This window comes from Mesoplodon densirostris, chromosome 9, assembly GCF_025265405.1.
Source record: "Mesoplodon densirostris isolate mMesDen1 chromosome 9, mMesDen1 primary haplotype, whole genome shotgun sequence".
Lineage (NCBI taxonomy): Eukaryota > Metazoa > Chordata > Mammalia > Artiodactyla > Ziphiidae > Mesoplodon > Mesoplodon densirostris.
Window position 1 is genome coordinate 56720511 of NC_082669.1, and position 25312 is coordinate 56745822.

General features: G+C 36.0%; 1 protein-coding gene across 2 annotated transcripts; it reads left to right on the plus strand.

The window, feature by feature from the left end:
- On the plus strand, nt 1-24583 carry SAMD9 (sterile alpha motif domain containing 9). Of its 2 annotated transcripts, XM_060108425.1 has the most exons (3): nt 97-184; nt 9061-9326; nt 17391-24583. In XM_060108425.1, exon 3 carries the CDS (start codon nt 17399-17401, stop codon nt 22148-22150), a length of 4752 nt encoding a protein of 1583 aa, XP_059964408.1. In that variant the 5' UTR covers nt 97-184; nt 9061-9326; nt 17391-17398; the 3' UTR covers nt 22151-24583. The 2 variants fall into 2 exon arrangements, with proteins under 2 accessions (XP_059964409.1, XP_059964408.1); XM_060108426.1 differs by lacking the exon at nt 9061-9326 and having other exon boundaries at nt 1-184.
- Nucleotides 24584-25312: the final 729 nt, after the last annotated feature.

The following is a 25312-nucleotide window of genomic DNA, read 5'->3' on the forward strand; positions in this document are numbered from 1 at the left end:
TCTGAGCCGATCAGAGTTCAGATTGGTGGAAGCAGAGGAGAAGCTTTCATAAAAACTGGAGTGAAAAAAGTATTTTTCTCTAACATAGTAGGAAGAAGAAAACACAGATGTTTGAATGTTTCCTACACCGAAATACATGGTTTTTCCCTCGTTTATGTAGAAGAACTTTGCAAGAAAAATCTGGGTAAGTACAATATCTGCTATTTATAGTATTATTACTCTCTGTAGCAGCATTTTATTGACTAGGAAGGAATCTACTTCTCAATTAGAAAATTGAAATATACTCCAAAAATAATATTTTAAGCCTAAAAATATTTTAAGCCTAGACTGTTCATTGCTGTGACAGAGTCTGCTTTATATTAGTTGAGGAAGGAGTCACAACATTCCATAAAAGATGCAGTGGAAAACTAGAGGCACTTTTATTGATGAAATCCCCCAAGGCGTTAGGAGCATCTTCAGAAAGAACATATAATGAAATTTTAAAGATGTACTTTACATTAATCAAAGATCCCTTCCACCATCTACTCTAAGGAGTTGCCAGAAAATAAAATTCCCTGATAACTTCTCAGATATTAGTGTCAAATTATATGTATAAGACACAGACAGACAGAGACAGAGACAGTGATAGAGATGAAGACAGACTACTACAGGAAGTACTTGAAATTATGACAGCTTTCTTATTTCTTCCTAAAAATCCTGGGTTTACGTCTGGTTTCCCCCAAAGTAAGGAACAAGGTAATACAAAGAGTTGGGGGAAATACAGTTTAGATTAAAGGCCTGCTCTTCAACTTGCTTTAGTAAAGCTAACAAGCCCTACAGTTAACCCTACAGTTCATAAATATATGTGGGTTTGATCAATCATGTAACAACTTATGTTTCCATTTTTTATGGGGTTGCTAAGAAGCTCAGAATGAAATTTTCAGGCCAATTCTAGTAAAGTATATAGAATTGAAAAGTTATTTTAGGCACTAACTTTACTCCATGGCTTCACCTTCTTTCCTCTTCTACCCATATTTAGCCTTCTCCCTGATTATTTTTCTGACTTTTTAATTTCTTTCTTCCAGTTTATTAAGATATAACTGACATATCTTATATGTCATATAAGTTTAAGGTATATAGCATAATGATTTGACTTACATGCCTCATGAAATGATGAGCACAATGAGTTTAGTGACATCCATCATCTCATGTAGATACAAAATAAAAGAAAAAGAAAACAATACTTTTTCCTTGTGATGAAAACTCTCAGGATTTACTCTCTAAACATCTTTCATATATAACATACAATAATGTTAATTATATTAATCATGTTGTACATCACATCCCTAGTACTTATTTATCTTATAACTGGAAGTTTGTACCTTTTGACCACCTTCAAGCCACTTTATCCATCTCCTCTGGTAACCAGAAATCTTATCTCTTTTTCTATGAGTTTGTTTTTGAAGTATAATTAGTTCCTGGTACACATCATAGTGATTCAATATTTCTATACATTACAAAATGATCACCACTGTAAATCTAGTCAGCAAAGATATTACTATTGATATTATTGACTATATTCCCCACACTATGCATTTCATGCCCAACACATTTATTTTGTAACTGGAAGTTTGTACTGCTTAATCTTCCTAACCTATTTCACTCATCCTCCCACCCCTCTCCCATATGGCAACCACCCATCTGTTCTCTGTATATATGACTCTGTTTCTGTTTTCTTATTTTTGTTCATTTGTTTTGTTTTATAGACTCCACCTGTAAGTGAAATCATATGGTCCTTGTCTGACTTATTTCACTTAGCATAGTACCCTCTAGGTCTATCCATGTTGTCCCAAATGGCAAGATTTCATTCATTTTTGTGGCTGAGTAATAGTCCATTGTGTGTATGTGTATGTATGTACATACCATATCATCTTTATACATTTATCTATTGATGGACACTTACGTTGCTTCCATGTCTTGGCTATTGAATATAATGCTGCAATGAACATAGGAGTGATTATCTTTTCAAATTAGTGTTTTTGTTTTCTTTGGAAAAATACCCAGAAGTGGAATTGCTAGATAATATGGTAGTTCTATTTTTAATTTTTTAAGGAACCTCCATACTGTTTTCCACAGTGTGTGTACCAATTTACATACCCACCAGTAGTGTACAAGGGTTCCCTTTTCTCCACATCCTCTTCAATACTTGTTGTTTCTTTTTCATAATAGCTGTCCTAATTGGTGTGAGGTGTTATCTCATTGTGGCTTTGATTTGCATTTGCCTGATGATTAGTGATGTTGAGCATCTTTTCATCTGTCTGTTGGCCATCTGTATGTCTTTGGGAAAATGTCTATTAAGGTCCTCTGCTATTTTTTATTTGGGTTGCTTGTTTTTTGATATTGAGTTGTATGAGTTCTTTGTATATTTTGGATATTAACCCCTTATCATATATGTCATTTGCAAATATCTTCTCGTATTTAGTAGGCAGACTTTTTGTTTTATTGATGGTTTCCTTCACTCTACAGAAGTGTTTTAATTTGATTCTCATTTGTTTATTTTTGCTTTTGTTGCACTTGCCTGAGGAGGCATATCCAGAAAAATATTACTAAGACTGAAGTCAAAGAGAGTATTGCCTATGTTTTCTTCTAGGAGTTTTATGGTTTCAGGTCTTTCATATATGTCCTTAATACATTTCAAATTTATTTTTATATATGGTGTGAGAAAGTAGTCCAATTTTATTCTTTTGCATGGAGCTGTCCAGTTTTCCCTACACCATTTATTGAGAAGGCTATCTTTTCCCCATTGTATATTCTTGTTTCCTTTGTTGTAGATTAATTGGCCATATAAGCATGGATTCTTCTCTGGGTTCTCTCTGTTCCATTGATCTATATGTCTATTTCTTTGCCAGTACCATACTGTTTTGATTACTGTAGCTTTGTAGTATAGTTTGAAATCAGGGAGCATGATACCTCCAGGTTTGTTCTTCTTTCTCAAGATTGTTTTGGCTATACAGGGTCTTTCATGGTTCCACACAAATTTTAGAATTATTTGTTCTAGTTTTGTGAAAAATGCCATTGGTATTTTGATAGGGATTGCATTGAATCTGTATATTGCCTTGGGTAGTATGGTTATTTTAAAAATATTAATTCTTTCAATACATGACCACAATATATTTTTCCATCTGTTTTTGTTTTATCAGTGTCATATAGTTTCCAGTGTACAGGTCTTTTACCTCAGATTTATTCCTAGGTATTTATTATTTTTGATGCAATTGTAAATGAGATTGTTATCCTAATTTCTCTTTCTGATAGTTCATTGTTAGTGTATAGAAACACAACAGATTTCTGTATATTAATTTTATATCCTGCAACTTTACTGAATTCATTTATTCTAATAGTTTTTTGGTGGCATTTTAGGATCTTCTATATGTAGTATTATGTTACCTGCAAACAAGGACAGTTTTACTTCTTCCTACCCAATTTGGATGACTTTTATTTCTTTTTCTTGTCTAACTGCTGTCACTAGGACTTCCAATACTATGTTGAATGAAAGTAGCAAGAGTGGGCATTCTTGTCTTGTTCCTGATCTTAGAGGAAATGCTTTCAGATTTTCACTACTGAGTATGATGTTGACTGTAGGTTTGTCATATATGGCTTTTATTATGTTGAGGTATGTTCCCTCTGTACCCACTATGTTGAGAGTTTTTATCATAAATCGATTGTCAGAAGCTTTTTCTGAATGTATTGAGTTGATCATATCATTTTTATTCTTAAATTTGTTAATGTGGTCTATCACATTGATTGATTTACAGATATTGAACCATTCTTTCATCACTGGGATAAATCCCACTTGATCATGGTGTATGATCCTTTCAAAATATTAGTGAATTTGCTTTGCTAATATTTTGTTGAGCATTTTTGCATCTATGTTCCTTGGTAATATGGGCCTGTAGTTTTTCTTTTGTTGTGGTATCTGCCTGATTTGTTATCAGGGTGATGCTGGCCTCATAATTCAGAAGCATTCCTTCCTCATCAATTTTTTGGAAGAGTTTGAGAAAGATAGGCATTAACTCTTCTCTAAATGTTTGATAGAAGTCACCTGTGAAGCCATCTGATCCTGGGCTTTTGTTGTGAGGGTTTTTTTTTTTTTATTACTGATTCAATTTCATTACTGGTAATCAGTCTGTCCATATTTTTTCATTTCTTCCTGATTCAGTCTTGGGAGATGGTATGTTTCTAGGAATTTATATATTTCTTCTAGGTTGTTCATTTTATTGGCATATAATTGTAGTAATCTCTTATGTGGTATGTTTCTAGGACTTTATACATTTCTTCCAGGTTGTTCATTTTATTGGCATATAATTGTAGTAATCTCTTATGTGGTATGTTTCTAGGACTTTATACATTTCTTCTAGGTTGTTCATTTTATTGACATATAATTGTAGTAATCTCTTATGATCTTTTATATTTCTGTGCTGTTGGTTGTAACTTCTTCTTTTTCATTCTGGTTTTATATATTTGAGTTATCTTTTATTCTTGATGAGTCTGGCTAAAGGTTTATCTATTTTGTTTATCTTTTCAAAGAACCAGCTCCTAGCTTTATTGATCTTTTCTATTGTTTTTTTAGTCTCTATTTCATTTATTTCTGCTCTGATCTTAATGATTTTTTCCTTCTATTAACTTTGGGTTTTGTTTGTTCTTTTTCTAGTTCCTTTAGGTCTAAGGTCATGTTGTTCATTTGAGACTTTCCTTGTTTCCTGATGTAGGCTTGTATTCTATAAACTTCCCTCTTAGAACTGCATTTGCTGCATCTCATAGATTTTGGATTGTTGAGTTTCCATTTTAATTTGTCTCCAGGTATTTTTTATTTCCTCTTTGATTTCTTCAGTGATCCATTGGATGTTTAGGAGCATATTGTTTACCTACCACCTGTTTGTGTTTGTGCAGTTTTCGTCTTGTAGTTGATTTCTAGTTTCAGAATGTTGTAGTCAACAAGATGATTGACATGATTTCAGTCTTCTTAAATTTATGTAGACTTCTTTTGTGGCATGGCATGTAATCTATCCTTGATAATGTTTTATGTGCACTTGAAAGGAATGTGTATTCTGCTGCTATAAGATGAAATGTTATATATATATATAAAGTCCACCTCACCTAACGTGTTGTTCAAGACCAGTGTTTCTTTATTGATAGTCTGTCTGGATAATGCGTCCACTGATATAAGTGTGATGTTAAAAGTCCCATACTATTATTGTGTTAGTAACAATTTCTTTCTTTATGTTTGTTAATATTTGCTGTATGTATTTACATGCTCCTATGTTGGGTGCATATATATTTGCAACTATTATATCTTTTTGTTGGATTGATCCCTTTATCTTTTTTTTTTTTTTTTTTGTGGTACGTGGGCCCCTCACCACTGTGGCCTCTCTTGCTGCGGAGCACAGGCTCCGGACGCACAGGCCCAGCGGCCATGGCTCACAGGCCCAGCCACTCCGCGGCATGTGGGATCTTCCCGGACTGGGGCACAAACCAGTGTCCCCTTCATCGGCAGGCAGACTCTTAACCACTGCACCACCAGGGAAACCCCCCTTTATCTTTATATAATGTTCTTTTTTGTCTTTTCTTACAGTCTTTCTTTTAATGTCTATTTTGTCTGATATAAGTATTGCTACTCCAGCTTTTTTTTGTTTCTATTTCCATGGAATACCATTTTCCTCCCCCTCACTTTCAGTCTGCCCATCCCCCTTCCCCACTCCAGCACCTGGTAGCCACTGTTCTCTGATTTCAACTTTGGGATTGGTGGGGGGCGGCGGGGGGGGGAGTTGTTTTTTACATTCCACATATAAATGAGATCATACGGTATTTGTCTTTCTCTTTCTGGCTTATTTCACTTAACATAATGTCCTTCAGTTTCATCTATGTTGTCACAAATGGAAGGATTTCCTTCTTTCTCGTGGCTGAATACTGTGTGTGTGTGTGTGTGTGTGTGTGTGTGTGTATCACACTTCCTTATCCATTCATCCATTGACAGACACTTAGGTTGTTTCTTTATCTTGGCTATTGTAAATAATGCTACAATAAACATGGGAGTGCAGCTATCTCGTCAAGATACCTATTTCATTTCCTTCTGACATATAGTCAGAAGTGAGATTGCTGAATCATGTAGTAATTCTGTTTTTAAGTTTTTGAGGAATTTCCATACAGTTTTCCATAATGGCTGTACCAATTTTCATCCCCAGTAACAGTCTACAAGGGTTCTGTTTTCTCCACATCCTCACCAACTCTTGTTATCTGTTTTATTTTGGATAAACACCTTCTAACAAGTGTGAGGTGATAATCTCATTTTGGTTTTAATTTGTATTTCCCTGATGATCAGTGATGTTAAACACTTTTTCCTATATCTGTTGGCCATTTGTGTGTCTTCTTTTGAGAAATGTCTATCCAGGTCCTTTGCTTATTTTTCAAATAAGTTTATTTATTTTCTTGCTATTGAGTGGTTTGAGTTCCGCATGTATTTTAGATGTTAACTCCTTATTAGATATGGTTTGCCAATATTTTCTCTCATTCCATAGGTTGCCTTTTCATTTTGTGGATTGTTCTTTTGCTGTGCAGAAGCTTTTTAGTTTGATGCAATCCCATTTATCTATGTTTTCTTTTACTGCATGTGCTTTTGGGGTCATATCCAAAAATCATTGCTCAGACCAATGTCAAGAAGCTTTTTCTCTATGTTTTCATCTATAGTTTTTTGGTTTCAGGTCTTAGATTTAAGTCTTTAATCAAGTTTGAGTGGATTTTTGTATATGGAGTGAAATAAGGGTCCAATTTCATTCTTCTGTTTATGGAAAATCAGTTTTCCCCAAATTATCTAAAGAAGAAACTGTCCTTTTCCCATTGTGTGTTCTTAACACCTTTGTTGAAGATCAATTGATCATTAACCTGTGGATTTATTTCTGGACTCTCTATTCTGTTCCATTGGTCTATTTGTCTGTTTTTATGCCAGTACTATGCTGTTTGAACTATAGCTTTATAGTATATTTTGAAATAAGGTAGTGTGAGGCCTCCAACTTTGTTTTTTCTACTCAAGGTTGCTTTGGTTATTCATGGTCTTTTGTAGTTCCATATGAATTTTATGCCTATTTTTTCTATTTCTGTGAAAAATGTCATTGGAATTTTGATAGATATTGCATTGAATCTCTAGATTGATTTGGGCAGTATGGACATTTTAATAATATTCTTCCAATGCATGAACACAGGATACCTTTCCATTTATTTGTATCTTCTTCAATTTCTTTCATCAATGTTTTATAGTGTTCAGTGTACAGATCTTTCTCCTACTTGTTTAAATGTATTCCTGAATAGTTTTTATGCTGTTGTTAAGTGAGACCGTTTTTTTAATTTTTTTTCAGATAGTTTACTGTTAGTGTATAGAAATGCAACTTTTTAATATTGATTTTTTTTTTTTTTTTTTTTTGCGGAACACAGGCCTCTCACTGTTGTGGCCTCTCCCGTTGCGGAGCACAGGCTCCAGACGCGCAGGCTCAGCAGCCTTGGCTCACGGGCCCAGCCGCTCCACAGCATGTGGGATCTTCCCGGACCAGGGCATGAACCTGTGTCCCCTGCATTGGCAGGCGGACTCTCAACCACTGCACCACCAGGGAAGCCCTTTAATATTGATTTTTTTGTATCCTGTACCTTTACCTAATTTATTTATTAGTTCTAACAGTTTTTTGGGGGGTTATTTTTGGTGGTGGTGTCTAAGGTTTTATGTGTATAATATCATTGCAAACAGACAATTTTACTTCCTCCTTTTCCTTTTTGGAGGGCTTTTATTTCTTTTTCTGCTAATTGATCTGGCTAGAACTTTTAGTTTTATATAGAATAAAAGTTGTGGGAGTGGGAATCCTTGTCTTGTTCTTGATCTGAGAGGAAAAGCATTCAGCTTTTCACTACTGAGTATGATGCTAGCTGTGAGCTTGTCATATATGGCCTTTATTATGTTTAGGTACATTACTTCTGTACCTAATTTGTTCAGGGTTTTTTTGTTTTGTTTTGTTTTGTTTTTTTGCGGTATGCGGGCCTCTCACCACTGTGGCCCCTCCCACTGCGGAGCACAGGCTCTGGACGTGCAGGCTCAGCGGCTATGACTCACGGGCCCAGCCACTCCGTGGCATGTGGGATCCTCCCAAACCGGGGCACGCACCCGTGTCCCCTGCATCAGCAGGCAGACTCTCAACCACTGCGCCACCAGGGAAGCCCCTGTTCAGGGTTTTTGTCATGTAATAGTGTTGAATTTCGTCAAATACTTTTTCTGGATCTATTGAGATGATCATATGATTTTTATCCTTCATTCTTTTAATGTGATATATCACATTTATTGATTTGCATATATCAAACAATCCTTGCATCCCAGAGATAAATCACATTTAATTATGGTATAAGATCTTTATAATCCGTATAGTGTTCTGTTGAACTTGGTTTGCTAGTATTTTATTGAGGATTCTTGCATTTATGTTCATCAGTGATATTGATCTGTAACTTTCTTTTTGTTGTACTGTCTTTATCTGGCCTTGGTATCAAGGTTATGCTGGCCTCATAAAATGTGCTTATAAGTGTTCCCTCCTCTTCTATTTTTTGGAAGAGTTTGAGAAGGATTCATATTAATTCTTCTTCAAATATTTGGCAGAATTCACTGGCGAAGTCATGAGGTCTGAGGCTTTTCCATCTTGGGAGGTTTCAGTTACTGATTCAGCCTCCTTACTCATTATTGGTCTGTTCAGATTCTTTATTCATGATTCAGTCTTGGTAGTTTGTATATTTCTAGGAATTTATTTATTTATTCTAGACTGTCCAGTTTGCGGGCATATAAATGTTCATAGTACTATCTTATGATCCTTTGCATTTCTGTAGTATCAGTTGTAACATCTCTCTTTCATTTATAATTTTATTTATTTGAGTCTCTGCTCTTTGTTTCTTAATCTAGCTAAAGGTTCATTAATTTTGCTTACAAAAAACAGCTCTTAGTGGTAAGAGAAGATGGATGCCTTGGTCATTAATTTGGCTGGTCTCCTTTTCTCTCTGCAGTGTTATTTCCTTCATGCCCAGCTGCTCTGAGATACAACTATTTTTAAGAAACTTGGTATCGATGGGAAGGTCTTCTTTAGAAGAAGGTGGAGTAGAAGGACCCTAAACTCATCTCGTCTCAAGAGCACACCCAAATCACAACAATCCACAAAACAACCATCATTGGAAAAAACCGAAACCTACCAGAAAAGATCCTCTACGACTAAAGACATAAAGAACCACAATAAGACTGGTAGGAGGGGAGGACTAGTGATATAATCACCCAGGTAGGTGACCCACAGACTGGAGAATAATTATATTACAGAGGTTCTCCCACAGGAGTGAGAATTCTGAGACCCATGTCAGGCCCCGCAGCCCGGGGGGTCCAGCACCAGGAAGGGATGACCTTTTCTATTGTTTTTCTAGTTTCTATTTAATTTATTTCTGCTCTGATTTTATTATTTCATTCCTTCTGTGAACTTTAGGTTGAGTTTGTTCTTGAGGTGTAACATTAGGTTGCTTATTTGAGATCTTTCTTTTTTCTTAAAGTAGACATTTATCACTATTAACTTCTGTCTTAGAACTGTTCTGCATTTCTTAAATTATGGTATGTTGTGTTTCCATTTTTAACAATCTCAAGATATTTCTTGATACCCCTTTTGATTTTTTCTTTGACCTGTTGGTTTTTCAGAAATGTGTCATTTAACTTCCACATATTTATAAATTTTCCAATTTTCCTTCTATTATTGATTTCTCATTTTATATCATTGTGGTCAGAAAAGACATTTGATATGATTTCAAAGTTCTTAAATTTGTTAAGAGTTCTTTTGTGGGCTAATATATGATCTATCCTGGACAATGTTCCATGTGCACTTTGAAAGAATGTGTACTCTGTTGCTATTGGATGGACTGTACTGAATGTGTCTGCTAGGTCTATTTGATCTATGGTGTTGTTTAGGCCTGCTGTTTCCTTATTGAATTTCTGTCTGAATGACCTATCCATTGTTAAAACTGGGATATTGAAGTCACCTACTCTTGTTGTATATGTCTATTTCTCCCATTAGTTCTGCTAATATCTGCTATATTTTTAGGTACACTGAAGTACCTAAGTTTGGGTGCATTGTATATTTACAATTGTATATCATCTTGATGAATTGACCCCTTTATCATTATGTAGTAACCTTCTTTGTCACTTTTGACAATTTTTGACTTAAAGTCTATCTTGTCTAATTATAATCACTTCTGCTGTCTTTTGGTTACCATTTGCATGGAATATGTTTTTCCATCCCTTCACTTTCAGTGCATGTGTGTCCTTAAATCTAAAATGAGTCTCTTGTAGGCAGCATATTACTTTTGGATCTGATTTTTTTAATCCATTAGCCACATTGTATCCTTTGATTGGATAATTTAATCCTTTTACATTTAAAGTAAATATTGATAGGTAAGGATTTAATATTGCCATATTGTTCATTGTTTTCTGACTGCTTTATAATTCCTTCATTTTCCTTTCTTCCTTTCTTTCTGTCTTCCTTTGTGATTTGATGACCTTTTGTAGTGATATGCTTTGATTCCTTTCTCTTTATTGTTTGTATATCTACTACAGGTGTTTTATTTGCGGTTACCATGAAGTTTACATTATTCATCTTATAGATATAACAGTCTGTTTTACGTTTATAACAACTTAAATTCAACCACATACAAAAACTCCACACTTTAACTTAACTTCTTTCACATTTTATGTTATTAATGTCACAGTTTACATCTTTTATATATGTTGTATCTATTAACACATTATTTTATTTTACCTATAGTTATTTTTAATACTTTTGTGTTTTACTTTTTTTTTAAAGATTTTTTTTAATGTGGACCATTTTTAAAGTCTTTATTGAATTTGTTACAATATTGCTTCCATTTTATGTTTTAGTTTTTTGGCCACAAGGCATGTGGAATCCTAGCTCCCCAACCAGAGACTGAACCCACACCCTCTGCATTGGCAGGTGAAGTCTTTAACCACTGGACTGCCAGGGAAGTCCCTATCTTTTATACCAGAGTTAAGAGTGATTTATCTAACACCATTACAGTATTAGAGTGTTCTGAGTTTGACTATATTCTCACCTTCACTATGTTTCATACTTTCATATTCTTTTCATGTTGTCAGCATACTTTTGTTACAACTCAAAGACCTCCCTTTGGCATTTCTTGTAAGACAGGTCTAGTGGTGAAGAATTCTACAACTTTTTTGTTTGTTTGTTTGTTTTGGTCTTGGAAAGTCCTTATCTCTCCTTCATTTCTGAAGGACAACTTGTAAGGTTCTTAAGTATTCACGGTTGACAGTTTCAGCACTTTGAATATATCATCCCACTCTCTACTGGCCTATAAGGTTTCTGCTGAGGAATCTGTTGATAGTCTTATGGAGGTTCCTTTGTATGTGGGAATTTTTTTCTCTTGCTGCATTTAAAATTCTTTGTCTTTGATTTTAGGTAGTTTAATTATTATGTGTCTTAGAGAAGATCTTTTTGTGTCGAAACTTTTGGGGCACCTATGAGCCTCAGGAACTTGGATGTCCAAATCTCCCCCCACATTTGGGAAATTGACAGCCATATCTATAAATAAGCCTTCTGCCCTTTTCTTCCTCTATTCTCCTTGAACTCCAACAATAGTAGATTTTACTGTCAGTGGTATCCCATAATTCACATAGGCTTTTTTCACTCTTTTTCATTCTTTTTTCTTTTTTGCTCCTCTGAATGGAGAATTTCAAATGTACTGTCATCAAGTTCACTGATTCTTTTGCCTAGATGAGTCTGCTTTTGAAGCTTTCTGTTGAATTCATCAATTCATTCACTGTGTTCTGCAACGCTAGGATTTCTGTTTGTTCATTTATATGTTTTTAATGGTTTCTATTTCTTTGCTGAACCTCTCATTTTGTTCATGCATTGTTTTACTAATTTTGTTTAACTATATATCTGTGTTTTCTTGTAGTTCACAGACTTTGTTTATGAAGATTATTCTGAATAATTTGTCAGGTAGTTCATAGATCTTCATTTCTTTAGGGTCATTTATTGGGGCTTTATTAGTTTCCTTTGTTGGTGTCATGTTTCATTGATTATTGGTAATTCTTCTGGCCTTGCTTGTTTCATTGGTTATTCATAATTCTTCTGGCCTTGCATTATTGTCTGCACATTTGAAGAAGTAGGCACCTCTTTCAGTCTCTACAGACTGGGCTTAGGCCAGAAAAGCCCTTCACCAGTCAGCTTGTCCAGAGATTGTGGGTGAATTGTCTGGTAGATTCTGAGGATGAGCTTGATCCTCAGGTGGGAAGGTCTGCTGCCTGGGTCAGTGTCTGGGCTGAACTAGTGCTTGGATCTACAGAGGTAGGCTGGCATTTGGGTCCATGGGGTGGACCTCGCCCCTGAAGTGCTGGTGGTGGGCCTGGATTCTGATGCCACAGGAGTTGGCCTATAGCCTTGGGGTACAGGTGCTGTCCTGAAGGTTGGGTCCATGAGGTGTAGCCTGACACTGGGGCTGGCCATGTGCCTGGGTCCTCGGGAGCCAACCTGGAGGCTGGGGCAAGCCAGGAGCCTGAGTCTATGGGAACCAATCTGGAGTCTGTGTCCATGGAACCCAACCCAGCACCAGGACAGGCAAAGAGCCTGGGTCTGTGGGAGCTGGCCTTGCACTGGAGTGAGGCAGGAGCCTGGATCTGCAGGAGACTGCTTTGAGCCTGGGGCCTCAGGGACTGGCTTGGCACTGGGGCGAGGCAGGAGTCTTGGTCCATGGGAGCTCACCTGAAGGCTGGGTTTGCAGAGGCTTTGCTAGTAGGGTAATACAAGCTTCATAAAATGAATTGGGAAGTATTCCCTCTTTTACTGTGTTCTAGAAGAGGTTATATAAAATCAGCATTAATTCTTTAAATGTTTGGTAGAATTCTTCAGTGAATCTGTCTTGGCCTGGAAATTTTTCCTTGTAGGGAGATCTTTAAAGTTAAAAATCCAGTTTTCTTTAAAGTATGGGACTATTCAAATCATCTGTTTCATACTGAATGGACTGTGGAAATTTGTTTTTTGAGGAATTGTTCTATTTCATTTGAGTTGTCAAATTTGTGTGTGTGAAGTTATTCATACTACTCCCTTCTTCCCTTTTGATGTCTATACAGTTCAAAATTATATCCACTGTTTCACTTCTAATATTGGTAAGTTGTGTCTTCTCTTTTTTATTCTTTGTCAGTTTTGCTAGAGTTTTGTCAATTTTACTGATCTTTCAAGGAAGCAGATTTTGTTTCATTGATTTTCTCCATTGTTTTTTGTTTTCAATTTAATTGATTTCTGCTCTTATCTTTATTTCTTTCCTTCTGCTTGCTTTGGGTTATTTTACTTTTCTTTTTCAAGGTTTTCTAAGTTTTTGAAGTAAGATCTTAGATTATTAATTTGAGACTTTTCTCTAATGTATGCATTTATTGCAACAATTTTTTCAATACTGCTTTAACCATGTACCACAAATTTTGGTATGTTGTATTTTCATTTTCATTCACTGCAATGTATTTTTTTTATTTCACTTGAGACTTTTCTTTGGCCCATGAATTATTTAGGAGTGTAGTTTTAGTGTTTAGTGAGTTTCCTCTTATCTTTCTGTTATCAGTTCCTAATAAGATTCCATTGTGGTTGGCAAACATATTCTGTATGATTTCAATTATTTTAAATTTGTTAAAGCTTGTTTTATCATTTAGGTTATGGTCTATCTTGGGCACTTAAAAAGAAAGATTTCCTGCTGTTGTTGAATGGAGTGTTCTATAAATGTGGTTTGGTACCTGTTGGTTGATGGTGTTGAGTTCTTCTGTAACCTCACTAACATTCTGTCTAATTTTTCTTTCAATTATAGAGAGAAAGGTGTCTAAATATCCAGCTATAAATGTGGATTTGTCTAAAACTGAAAAGTTCTGTCATTATTTGTTTCAAACATTTTGAAACTTTCTTCTTTGGCACATACACTTTTAGGATTGTTATGTCATCTTGTTGAATTGAACATTTTATCATTATGTAATATGCCTTTGTCTCTGGTAATTTTCTTTTCTCTGAAGTCTACTTTATCTGACATTAACATAACCATTCCTGTCTTTATTGATTAATATTTATATTATATATATTTATCCATACTTTTCTTTTCAACCTATTTATATCATTATATTTCAAGTGAGCATCTTATAATATATCCCAACAGGATATAGTTGGGTCATGTTCTTAATCCACTTTACCAATTCTGTCTTTTAACTTCTGTATTTAGGCCATTTATATTTAATTAATTATTTATATGTTAGGACTTATGTTTTTCAATTTTCTATCTTATTTTCCTGATGTCCTGAGGGTTACTTGAAAGTTTTTTTACAATTCCACTTTTATCTAGTGGAATTGAGTGTATCACTTTTGAGTGTATCACTTTGAGTATCACTTTGTATGGCTTTTTTATTGATTGCTCTAGATGTTTCATTATACATACATAACTTATGACAGTCCAATAGTGTTTTTTTTTACCAGTTTGAGTGAAGCATAGAAATCTTACTTCCCTTCATATCCCTTTACCCTATCCACATATAATGGTCTTAAATATTTTCACTACATACATTTAGAACCATATCAGCCAGTGCTTCAAAAATCAAACATAATTTTGAAAACCAAAGAGGAGAGGTCTATTATATTTACCAATATTTTTGCTTACTGTGTTCTTTTTTCTTCCTAATGTACCAGGATTCCTTCTCTTATTATTTTCTTTCTGTTTAGAAAACTTCCTTTAACCATTCTCTTAACGTAGGTTGTGTAGGTTGTATCATTTTACATTCCCACCAGTAGGGCACAAGGGTTCCTCCAATTTCTCCACATCATCTTCGCTAATACTTGTTATTTTCTGGGGTTTTTAAAAATAGTAGTCATCACAGTAGATGTGAAATGATATATCACTGTGTTTTAGGTTTGTATTTCTCTAATGATTAGTGATGTTGAACATCTTTTTATATGTTTGTTGGTCATTCATATATCATCTTTGGAGAAATGTCTAAATCCTTTGCTCACTTTTAATCTGGTTATTTGTCATGTCATTGAGTTGCAGGAGTTTTCTAAAATATATTTTAGATATTAAGCCCTTATCAGATCTATGATTTGAAAATATTGCAAATATTTTCTCCCATTCCATAAGTTGCCTTTTCATTCTGTTCATTGTGTCCTTCAACGCATAGTTTCTAAGTTTGATATAGTCCCACAAAAGGGGCTTACTTTAAAAAGCAGTACACTTAAAACAATTTCCCACCTCCACTCTTTTCTTTCTCCCCAGCTTATTTTAAATTTGAGCTTCTTAATCTCTACAGGTCAAATAACTGAAATAAATTTCACCTAGTTCACTTTTTTTAGAAGGCATTAAATCTCCATGGTTTCTGATTGTCATAGTATTGTAATAGAGTAAAATTTCCATCCGTTGTGCATATCTTTGCCTATTTTTGTATTAATGTAGCTGTAAGGTATATCTTTTATTAACTTAATATGAATGCAGGAGTTACTAACCAAAAAATAATAGCTTTAACATTAGACCATTGCTCTGGCAGCTTTATGTCTGGTTGGGAAGGTAAATCCTAACCTTCATTTTTTATGTACCACTGGTAGGTAATATTCCTGTGTATTATTTCATGGAAGTGTGCCTATATAATCTACTTTCCACTATTCTCCAGGCTTATCTTCTCTGTTGATCTGATTTCTCCCATGGTGACTTTATAGGAATGGCTCACGTTATTTGAGCCATTTTTGGATTGTACTTAAAGCTGACTATTATTATCTGGATTCTATTGTGTTTTTTTCTAACCATTGCTATATTTCTGCAACCCAGATGGCCAATAATTTTTCCAAATAGTAGTCTTTCAATCTGAATACCAAATAGTAATGCCATTTGTTACTGCCCAGGAATTAGCTATTATCAAATATTATGTGAAAATTTACATGGATATAATAGTAGCCTCCAAGTTCACTACCCAGCCAGCTATCCCAGAAGTCATGGAACAGAATGGCTCAGATCAATTTAAGGTATTTGAGACACATCTTTATTAAATCAATTAAGATACACAACAAAAAGCAGGGGGAGGGCCTCCCTGGTGGCGCAGTGGTTAAGAGTCCGCCTGCCGATGCAGGGGATACGGGTTCATGCCCTGGTCTGGGAGGATCCCATATGCCGCGGAGCGGCTGGGCCCGTGAGCCATGGCCGCTGGGCCTGCGCATCCGGAGCCTGTGCTCCGCAACGGGAGAGGCCACAACAGTGAGAGGCCCGCATACCGCAAAAAGAAAAAAAAAAAAAAAAAAAAAAAAAAGCAGGGGGAAAGAGCTGGGTAACACACTTTGGATAAGGTACAAGAGGGGTGGAAGGATCTCATTACCTGAGTTATACAAGTTTATATATCCTCTCTCTCCCTCTCTGCAGTATCAGCATTCTCCACTGATTGTGTGATTTTGAGAACCAGAGTTGAGGTCTGTCCAAGGGGGATCAACAGATACAAGACACCTGTGTCAGTGACATACACTTGCTCCAATCAGAGAGGTGCAGAGGGGCATATATGCCTGACCACAGCTCTAACTCATCAGTTAGCCTGATAAGCTACTCTGTATTTTATTTATGTCTTTTAATTAGAGTATACAAAGGATCAGAATGGGTGTCAACAGTAGGTGGACCAATTAAGATGTCAAAAATATAAAGTGCTTCAAGTGTGCCTCATGAATATTTAATATCTATTTGGCCATTCTTTCTCTTCCTAACTATGTTTAATGTTCATATGCTCTATTTACTTTATCTATGTCTATCATAACATGTTTCACAAACTACTTGCTTCTATACCTTGTTTCATATATCCTCCTCATATCATAATCCTTCTCTCTTTAGTTTCATATAGCCTCCTTTGTTTTTCTTATTTTCTATAGCAGAATTGAATATTTATAAACAATAGAGCTAACACACATTATAGAAAACAACCATTAAGAAGGATGAAACATCTCTCTCTATATATATATATTGACTGGAAGCATCCCCAAGATACAGTTAGTGAATAAAGCAAAGCAAAGAGAGTTGAGTATAGTATGTTGCCATTTGAATGGAAAAATACTACCAAATACAAATGCATTTGTATTTGGTAGTATTTCTCTGAAAGGATATAGAAGAAACTGATAATGGTAATTTCCTCTCAGGAGGGTAATTAGATGGAATGTATATCCTTTTGAGCGTTTTCAGTTTTATAAGACATGTACATATTGGTCTATTGAAAAATTAACTGATTATTTTAAAAATTTACTTATAAAAATACTAAATAATTTTTCTTTTTCTATAAATAGGTATCAGAATGGCAGCACAACTTAACTTACCAGATAATACAGATGAATGGACAAAAGAGGATGTAAATCGGTGGTTAGAAAGTCATAAAATTGACCAAAAACACAGGGAAATTTTGACCGCACAAGATGTGAATGGCGCAAACTTGAAGTACTTAACTAAAGATCACCTTGTTACTATGGGCATAACATTTGGACCAGCTATCCAAATAGAACATCTCTTCAAAGAGTTCCTGGAAACATCCTCTGGAGATCCTTTTCAGACAAGTAAGAGGGGGAAAGGCAGTAAAAATGTTCCTAAAAAACAGGAGAAAAATGGAGAAACTTCAAAGCAAAAACAAAAGGAGAAAGAGAAATCAGACATGGTTAATGACTGTACAATAAGCACAGTTACTAAAGGTTCTAAGTCACTAAAAAATGAGTTCATGAACGATGAAATAGATGACACGAAGGAAGAGCAGCCATCCGTAGAACTGACATGTGTATCGTACCCTTTTGATGAATTCAGTGATCCATATCGTTACAAATTAAATTTTAATCTACAGCCTGAAACAGGACCACTCAATCTCATTGATCCAATACATGAATTCAAAAGCTTCACGAATACAGAAACAGCCACAGAAGAGGATGTTAAGATGAAATTTAGCAATGAAGTTTTCCGGTTTGCTTCAGCTTGTATGAATTCACGTACCAATGGCACCATTCATTTTGGAGTCAAGGACAAACCCCATGGAAAAATTGTTGGTGTGGAAGTCACCACTGTCACCAAGGAAGCCCTCATTGACCACTTCAATCTGATGATCCACCAATATTTTGAAGACCATCAGGTCCAAAAAGCAAAGAGTTGCATTCGAGAGCCAAGATTTGTAGAAGTTTTAATGCCAAATAGTACTCCATCTGACAGATTTGTTATTGAAGTGGATGTTGTTCCAAAATATTCTGAATGTGAACATGATTATTTCCAGATTAAAATGCAAAATTACAGCAAGAAGACATGGACACAAAGTCCAAAATTCTCAGTCTTTGTGCGCGATGGGGCCAGTTCTAAGGACATCATGAAAAATAATGCATATTTCACATCATTTAAATTAGATTTAAAAAGACTGGCAGAATCTAGGAAAGAAGCAGAAGAAAAATGCAGAGTAAAAACAAATAAAAAAGAGAGTGAGGGACCAAAGCTTGTTAATCTGTTGACAGGAAATCAGGATTTGTTAGATAATTCCTACTATGAATGGTACATTCTTGTAATAAATAAATGCCATCCAACTCAAATAAAACACTTAGATTTCCTAAAGGAAATTAAATGGTTTGCTGTGTTGGAGTTTGATCCTGAATCTGTGAGCAACGGTGTGGTCAGAGCTTACAAAGAAACCCGAGTAGCAAACCTTCACTTCCCAAGTTTATATGTGGAAGGGAAAACCACAGATGAGAAGATTACTAGTCTGAATCTTTATCAACAACTCAGCTGGATTTTCTGCAATGGCAGGTTAGACCTTGACAGTGAAAAATATAAACCCTTAGATCCAAGTTCCTGGCAAAGAGAAAAAGCATCTGAAGTCAGGAAACTGATTTCATTTCTTACACATGAAGACATAATGCCAAGAGGGAAGTTTTTGGTGGTATTTCTATTACTCTCCCCTGTGGATGACCCAAGAGACCCCCTCATTGAGACCTTCTGTGCTTTCTACCAAGATCTCAAAGGAATGGAAAATATATTGTGTATTTGCACACATTCACACATATGTCAGAGATGGAAAGATCTACTTGAAGCAAGATTAACAAAACAGCAAGATGAATTATCAAGCCAATGTGTTTCTGCTTTAAATCTTGAAGAGATAAATGGAACTATTCTTAAGCTAAAATCTGTGACTCAATCTTCAAAGAGATTTTTACCATCTATTGGTTCATCTACTGTCCTTCTGAAAAAAGAAGAAGATATCATGACTGCTCTGGAAATTCTCTGTGAAAATGAGTGTGAAGGTACACTCTTAGAGAAGGACCAAAAAAAATTACTTCAACTCAAAGCATCAAAAGAGGAAGACTTCTATCGAGGTGGCAAAGTATCATGGTGGAACTTCTACTTTTCTTCTGAAAACTATTCTTCCTCTTTTGTCAAAAGGGATAAATATGAAAGACTTGAAGAAATGATTCAAAACTGGGCAGATTCTTCTAAGCCAACATGTGTCAAAATTATTCATCTGTTTCATCATCCAGGCTGTGGTGGGACTACCTTGGCCATGCATATTCTCTGGGAACTAAGGAAGAAATTCAGATGTGCTGTGCTGAAAAACAAGACAGTGGATTTTTCTGAAATTGGAGAACAAGTGACTAATTTAATAACCTATGGGACAAAAAATAATCAGGAATACTTACCTGTACTACTGCTTGTTGATGATTTTGAAGAACAAGATAATGTCTATCTTCTGCGGGCCTCTATTCAAACAGCTGTAGCTAATAGGTATATTCGATATGAGAAGCCTCTAGTGATCATCCTAAATTGCAGGAGATCACAGAATCCTGAAAAAAGTGCAAAGATCTCAGACAGTATTGCCCTAATACAACAACTATCTCCCAAAGAACAGAGAGCTTTTGAGCTTAAACTGAAAGAAATTGAAGAGCAACATAAAAACTTTAAAGATTTTTATTCCTTCATGATTATGAAAACCAACTTTGATAAAAAGTACATAGAAAATGTGGTCAGGAATATTCTGAAAGGACAAAACATTTCCACCAAGGAAGCAAAGCTCTTTTCTTTTCTGGCTCTACTTAATTCATATGTGCATGATACCACCATTTCATTATCACAGTGTGAAAAGTTCTTAGGAATCACAAACAAGAAAGCTTTCTGGGGAATAGAAAAGCTTGAAGACAAGATGGGCACCTACTCTACAATTCTAATAAAAACAGAGGTGGTGGAATGTGGGAACTACTGTGGCGTACGCACTATTCACCCTTTGATTGCCATTCGCTCACTGGAAGAATTGAAGATAAGCTATGACTTAGATAAAAGTCAAATTATGCTGGATATGCTAACAGAAAATGTGTTCTATGAAACTGGTATAGGAAAAAGCAAATTTTTAGAAGACATGCAAACACTGCTGCTCACAAGACAGCGCAATGAACATGAAGGTGAAACGGGAACTTTGTTTTCCCCATTCATTGAAGCATTACATAGAGATGAAGGGAATGTGGCAGCTAAAAATGTATTACTTGAAGGTATTCATCGGTTCAACCCAAATGCATTCATTTGCCAAGCCTTGACAAGACATTTCTACATTAAAGAGAAGGATTTTAACAGTGCTCTACATTGGGCAAATAAAGCAAAAAAGATAGAACCTGACAATTCTTATATCTCGGATACACTGGGTCAAGTGTACAAAAGTAAAATTAGATGGTGGTTAGAGGATAATGGAAGAAACAGGAACATTTCAGTTGATGATCTATCTGATCTTTTGGACTTAGCAGTGCATGCCTCAAATGCATTCAAAGAATCTCAACAGCAAAGTGAGGATAGACAGTATGAAGCAAAGGAAAGGTTTTATCAGAAGTCGAAAAGGCGGTATGATACTTACAATATAGCTGGGTATCAAGGGGAGATAGAAGTTGGGCTCTACACAATCCAGATTCTCCAGCTCATTCCTTTTTTTGACAATAAAAGTGAACTATCTAAAAGAGATATGATCAATTTTATATCAGGAAGTAATGATATTCCTGGAGATCCAAGCAATGAATTTAAAGTAGTCCTCAAGAACTTTATTCCTTATCTAACCAATTTGAAATTTTCTTTGAAAAAGTCCTTTGATTTTTTTGATGATTACTTTGTCCTTCTAAAACCCAGGAACAATATTAAGCAAAATGAAGAGGCCAAAACTCGGAAAAAGGTGGCTGGATATTTTAAGAAGTATGCAGATATATTCGGTCCCTCAGAGGAATCACAGAACAAAGATCTTGGACCAAAGCTTAGTTTGCCACTTCAAGTAGAGCTGTATCGGAAAAGCCTAGAAGTTCTAAAAGCAGACAAGTTTTCTGGGCTCTTGGAATATCTTATCAAAACTCAAGAAGATGCTATACGCACCATGGAAGATATAATTAACAAATATACTTTTCTCTTTGAGCAGTGCACTGTCAGAATCCTGCCAAGGGAAAAGCAAAATTTCATCTTGGCCAACATCATTCTCTACTGTATTAAACCTACCTCCAAAATAGTGAAGCCAATTAAAAAACTGAAAGATCAGCTTCGAGAAGTCTTGCAACAAGTAGGAATGACTTATCAATTTCCAGAACCTTATTTCCTAGCTTCCCTGTTATTCTGGCCAGGAAACCAACAACTAGATCAAGATTCTAAACAAATGGAAAAGTATGCTTGGTCACTGGAAAATTCTTTCAGGGGGCAATATAAGCATATGTATCGTACAAAGCAACCAATTGCATATTTCTTTCTTGGGAAAGGTAACAATATGAACAGACTTGTTCACAAAGGAAAAATCGATCAATGTTTTAGAAAGATAGCTGATATTAATTCCTTGTGGCAGAGTGGAGATGTATGGAAGGAGGAAAAAGTCCGAGAACTTTTGCTTCGGTTAAAGGGAAGAGCTGAAAATAATTGTTTACACATAGAATATGGAATAAATGAAAAAGTCACAATACCCATCACACCTGCTTTTTTGGGTCAACTTAGAAGTGGTAGAAGCATAGAAAAAGTATCTTTTTACCTGGGGTTTTCCTTTGGAGGCCCACTTGCTTATGACATTGAGGTTATTTAAGAGTTTGATCTTCTCCCTCCAGGAATGTGGACACAAAAGCACTTAATTTTTTTAAACCCAAGATCTGTACTTTAAATTGGCAAATTTATAGATACAGCCTCTGACTTTTCAGCCCTGTACATACAATATTTATGTTTCCTCTTAAGCATGTTGTGAGTCCCAAATAGACTGTGGTGGAAAAGGAAGGAATGAGAGATGTGGAAACTATCAAATATCTACCTTGGCTTGGACAACACCATCGAGGGCAAAATAAGGAGCTATGGATGGAATTAGGAGTGGTGAATGTAATCATTCAGCCACACAGAATCCCACCACTTCCCTCAATTAACCAACAAAGGCATGGATTGAGGAAGACTGTCTACTTTCTTCTTAAATGTGAAAATTTTTCAGAATTGAAAAACAATAGTTATGGTACCAAGACATTACAAGATCTGGGAAACCGTTTCACAAAAACAGGTGAAAACTCTCAACATAAACATTTATTCCTACCAGGCAGACCAGAAAGGTACCATGTACTTGGCACTGAAGGGTCTTTCAAAGGAGAGGACCAACCAGTTCTCTGAAGGTCATACCCATAGAGGTCTGCAGATCCTACCAAAGTAAGTAGGCTGGAGAATTAGGCTTCCTTTTCATGCAGTAGCAGGCAGTTGAGCAAAAATGAATTTTGTTTCTACAGCTGATAAACTCATAGACCTCCAAACAAACAAAAGTACACCAAAATTCCAAAGCTAATGAATAAAAAGGACTCTTGTGAAAAGACTAATGAGTCTCCAATCCAGGGGATCCCAGTGTCCTAGCATGTATACATATAACCTATGCACAGCTAGTGAGAGGTAATCAAAATGTAATTTTCCTAATAAAATTATGGATATGGGAAATCATCAGTGGTTGCTAAAACTTATAAAAAGCTGATAAAGAACTATAACAGATGAATCAAACTGTCCTAAATCCTGATCAATATTAACATTGCTGAGAGAGGACCAGACATCATGGGCCTGGAAGTCCTGTAGGAGTGCACACAACACCTGTGAGACAGTCTCACCAAATAATTGAAACTGAATCTGATCAAGCCTCTGGATCTTACTTCCAATTTAAAGGAAATACAGACATTGGATATGCTTCAAAGTAATTCTGTGTATGGGGTATGGGGAAGGTGAAAGGAGGGTAGATGGGCAGTATAGTTGCAACAAGATTCGACAGGAGTTAACAATTGCTGCATTATGAGGACATGGGAGTTCATCAGACTCCTCTCTTCTTTGGACTGTGCTTTTGAAGTTTTCTGTTATAAAATATTTATAAAAACGAAACAAGAAATGCTATTTGTTTTGTCTTTACAATCCCATTCAAATATTTTCACTGGAGGAGGTTTTTCCTTTGCTCCTGCATGAAATTTCAGCTTCATAACTTACCAATTCACTCTTGGCATAAAAAAATCCTCTGCTCAAACACAGTCTCAGTTTAGAGATGAGAATGTCCAGTTGCATTGTTTTCTCTGGAGCCACTTCCCACTCTGCTCCAAGTTTCGTTCTACTCTAAAGAGAACGGTCTCTGTTGGAGTCCTCTTACCTTCCCAGGTGATCCTTTTGAACTCAAATTAAACCAGCTTAGGCAGATGCTCTCTCCCCCATGATCTACCTGGGGTGCATGAGAAACACTAATGGATGTCTGTTCTACCGTTGGTAGGGAGTGCAGCTAACGTCCAGTCTTGGGAACAACATGCCCCATAAAGTCAAGAGGATGCATCAAGCACTCCACGTGGTCCTCTTGAAGCCCCTCTCTTTCTAGGCTCAGGATGAGGTTCTTGTGGTGGTTGGGAGAACTTTCACCAAAAGAACCTCTTCATAAACCCTCTCTTCCTCAGTGCCAGCAGTGGGCAAACTACAGCTCGTAGACCAAATGCAGCCTGTCTTTTACTTTTAAATACAGTTTTATTGGAACACAGCCACGCTCATTTTTGTAAGTATTGGCTTTGGCTGCTTTTGCATTGCAACAGAGTTGAGTAGTTGCAACAGAGACCATACAGCCCACAAACCTAAAATATTTACCATCTGGCTCTTTACAGGAAAAGGTTGCCAACCCCTGCTCTATGCTGTCAATGCTTTTATGTCTTTATTGTAGGTCAATTGTTTCTTGGACATTTACTTTGAAAATACACATTTTGGTGTATCACCTAACTTTGGTATCTGATTTCTATCGTTTTAGGGCCAAAGTTAAAATTTAACAACATTTTTGTCTCACTGAATCTGTTTTTCACAGATAAATCTGAGTATTCTTCAGGCAGGGGCTCTGTCTGTATGCCTTACTTGTCCACCCTCAGAAAGTCAGGGCCCCAGGCCAGCCCCATGCTACTGCCTCTCCCTGTTTTGGACTTGGGAGGTGGCCCTGCCAGTGCATCTCTCCCTTGCAAGAAACTCTAGACCATCTCTGGAGAGCAAATGGCTATGATGGGGTGGGGTGGGGTGGGGGCTTGTAATGATGTGCCAACACATCTGCTTTTTAGGCTGCTATTTACTGAGGTGGCTTTGGTGGACCCTCCCTTGCAGCTGCAGTAACTCATGGGTCCTTATCGAGGTGGTGGTCTTGGGGTAGAATCCCTCTTTTATTTTACCACTTGATACAAAACATTTATTTTTGACTAGGCCTGTGGCTTCCATTAGCAATATATTTCCTTCCCCTAATATGCAGATACTGGCTTTATTTGCTCAGTTTTGTGAGTGCTTTGGAAGTTAGATGATTGTATAACTCAAGAAGATCACTATCACTTTTTTATCTTGCTCAAAATAATGATGATGATGATGATCATCATCATCATCCAAGCCCACTTTACCAAGGAACAGCAGAGTAATAAGTGTGTCAGTTTTTCTTTTGCAAATAAAACATAGCTGAACTACGCTGGATAAATTTGACAAGCATATTGATTTATCATAATTCTCTTTATTTAGCTTTATATTTTCCTTAGGTCCATGGAATTTGGTCTTGAAAAATAGAAATTTGGAATGTAATATTTAAATATTAATAATTTACTATTCATAAGCCAGCAGTTCTCAGCTGAACAGAATTCCCTGAGAGGTCTTTCCAAATTGCCTATTCTGTCTCCTAATTCAGATAAGGCCTACCTAGAGTGAGAAGGCATCAGATATTTTTTTAACTTGAGAATCATTG

Coding starts and splice junctions, on each gene's coding strand:
- SAMD9 (XM_060108426.1), top strand. CDS start 17,399: ATGGCAGCACAACTTAACTTACCAGATAATACAGATGAATGGACAAAA.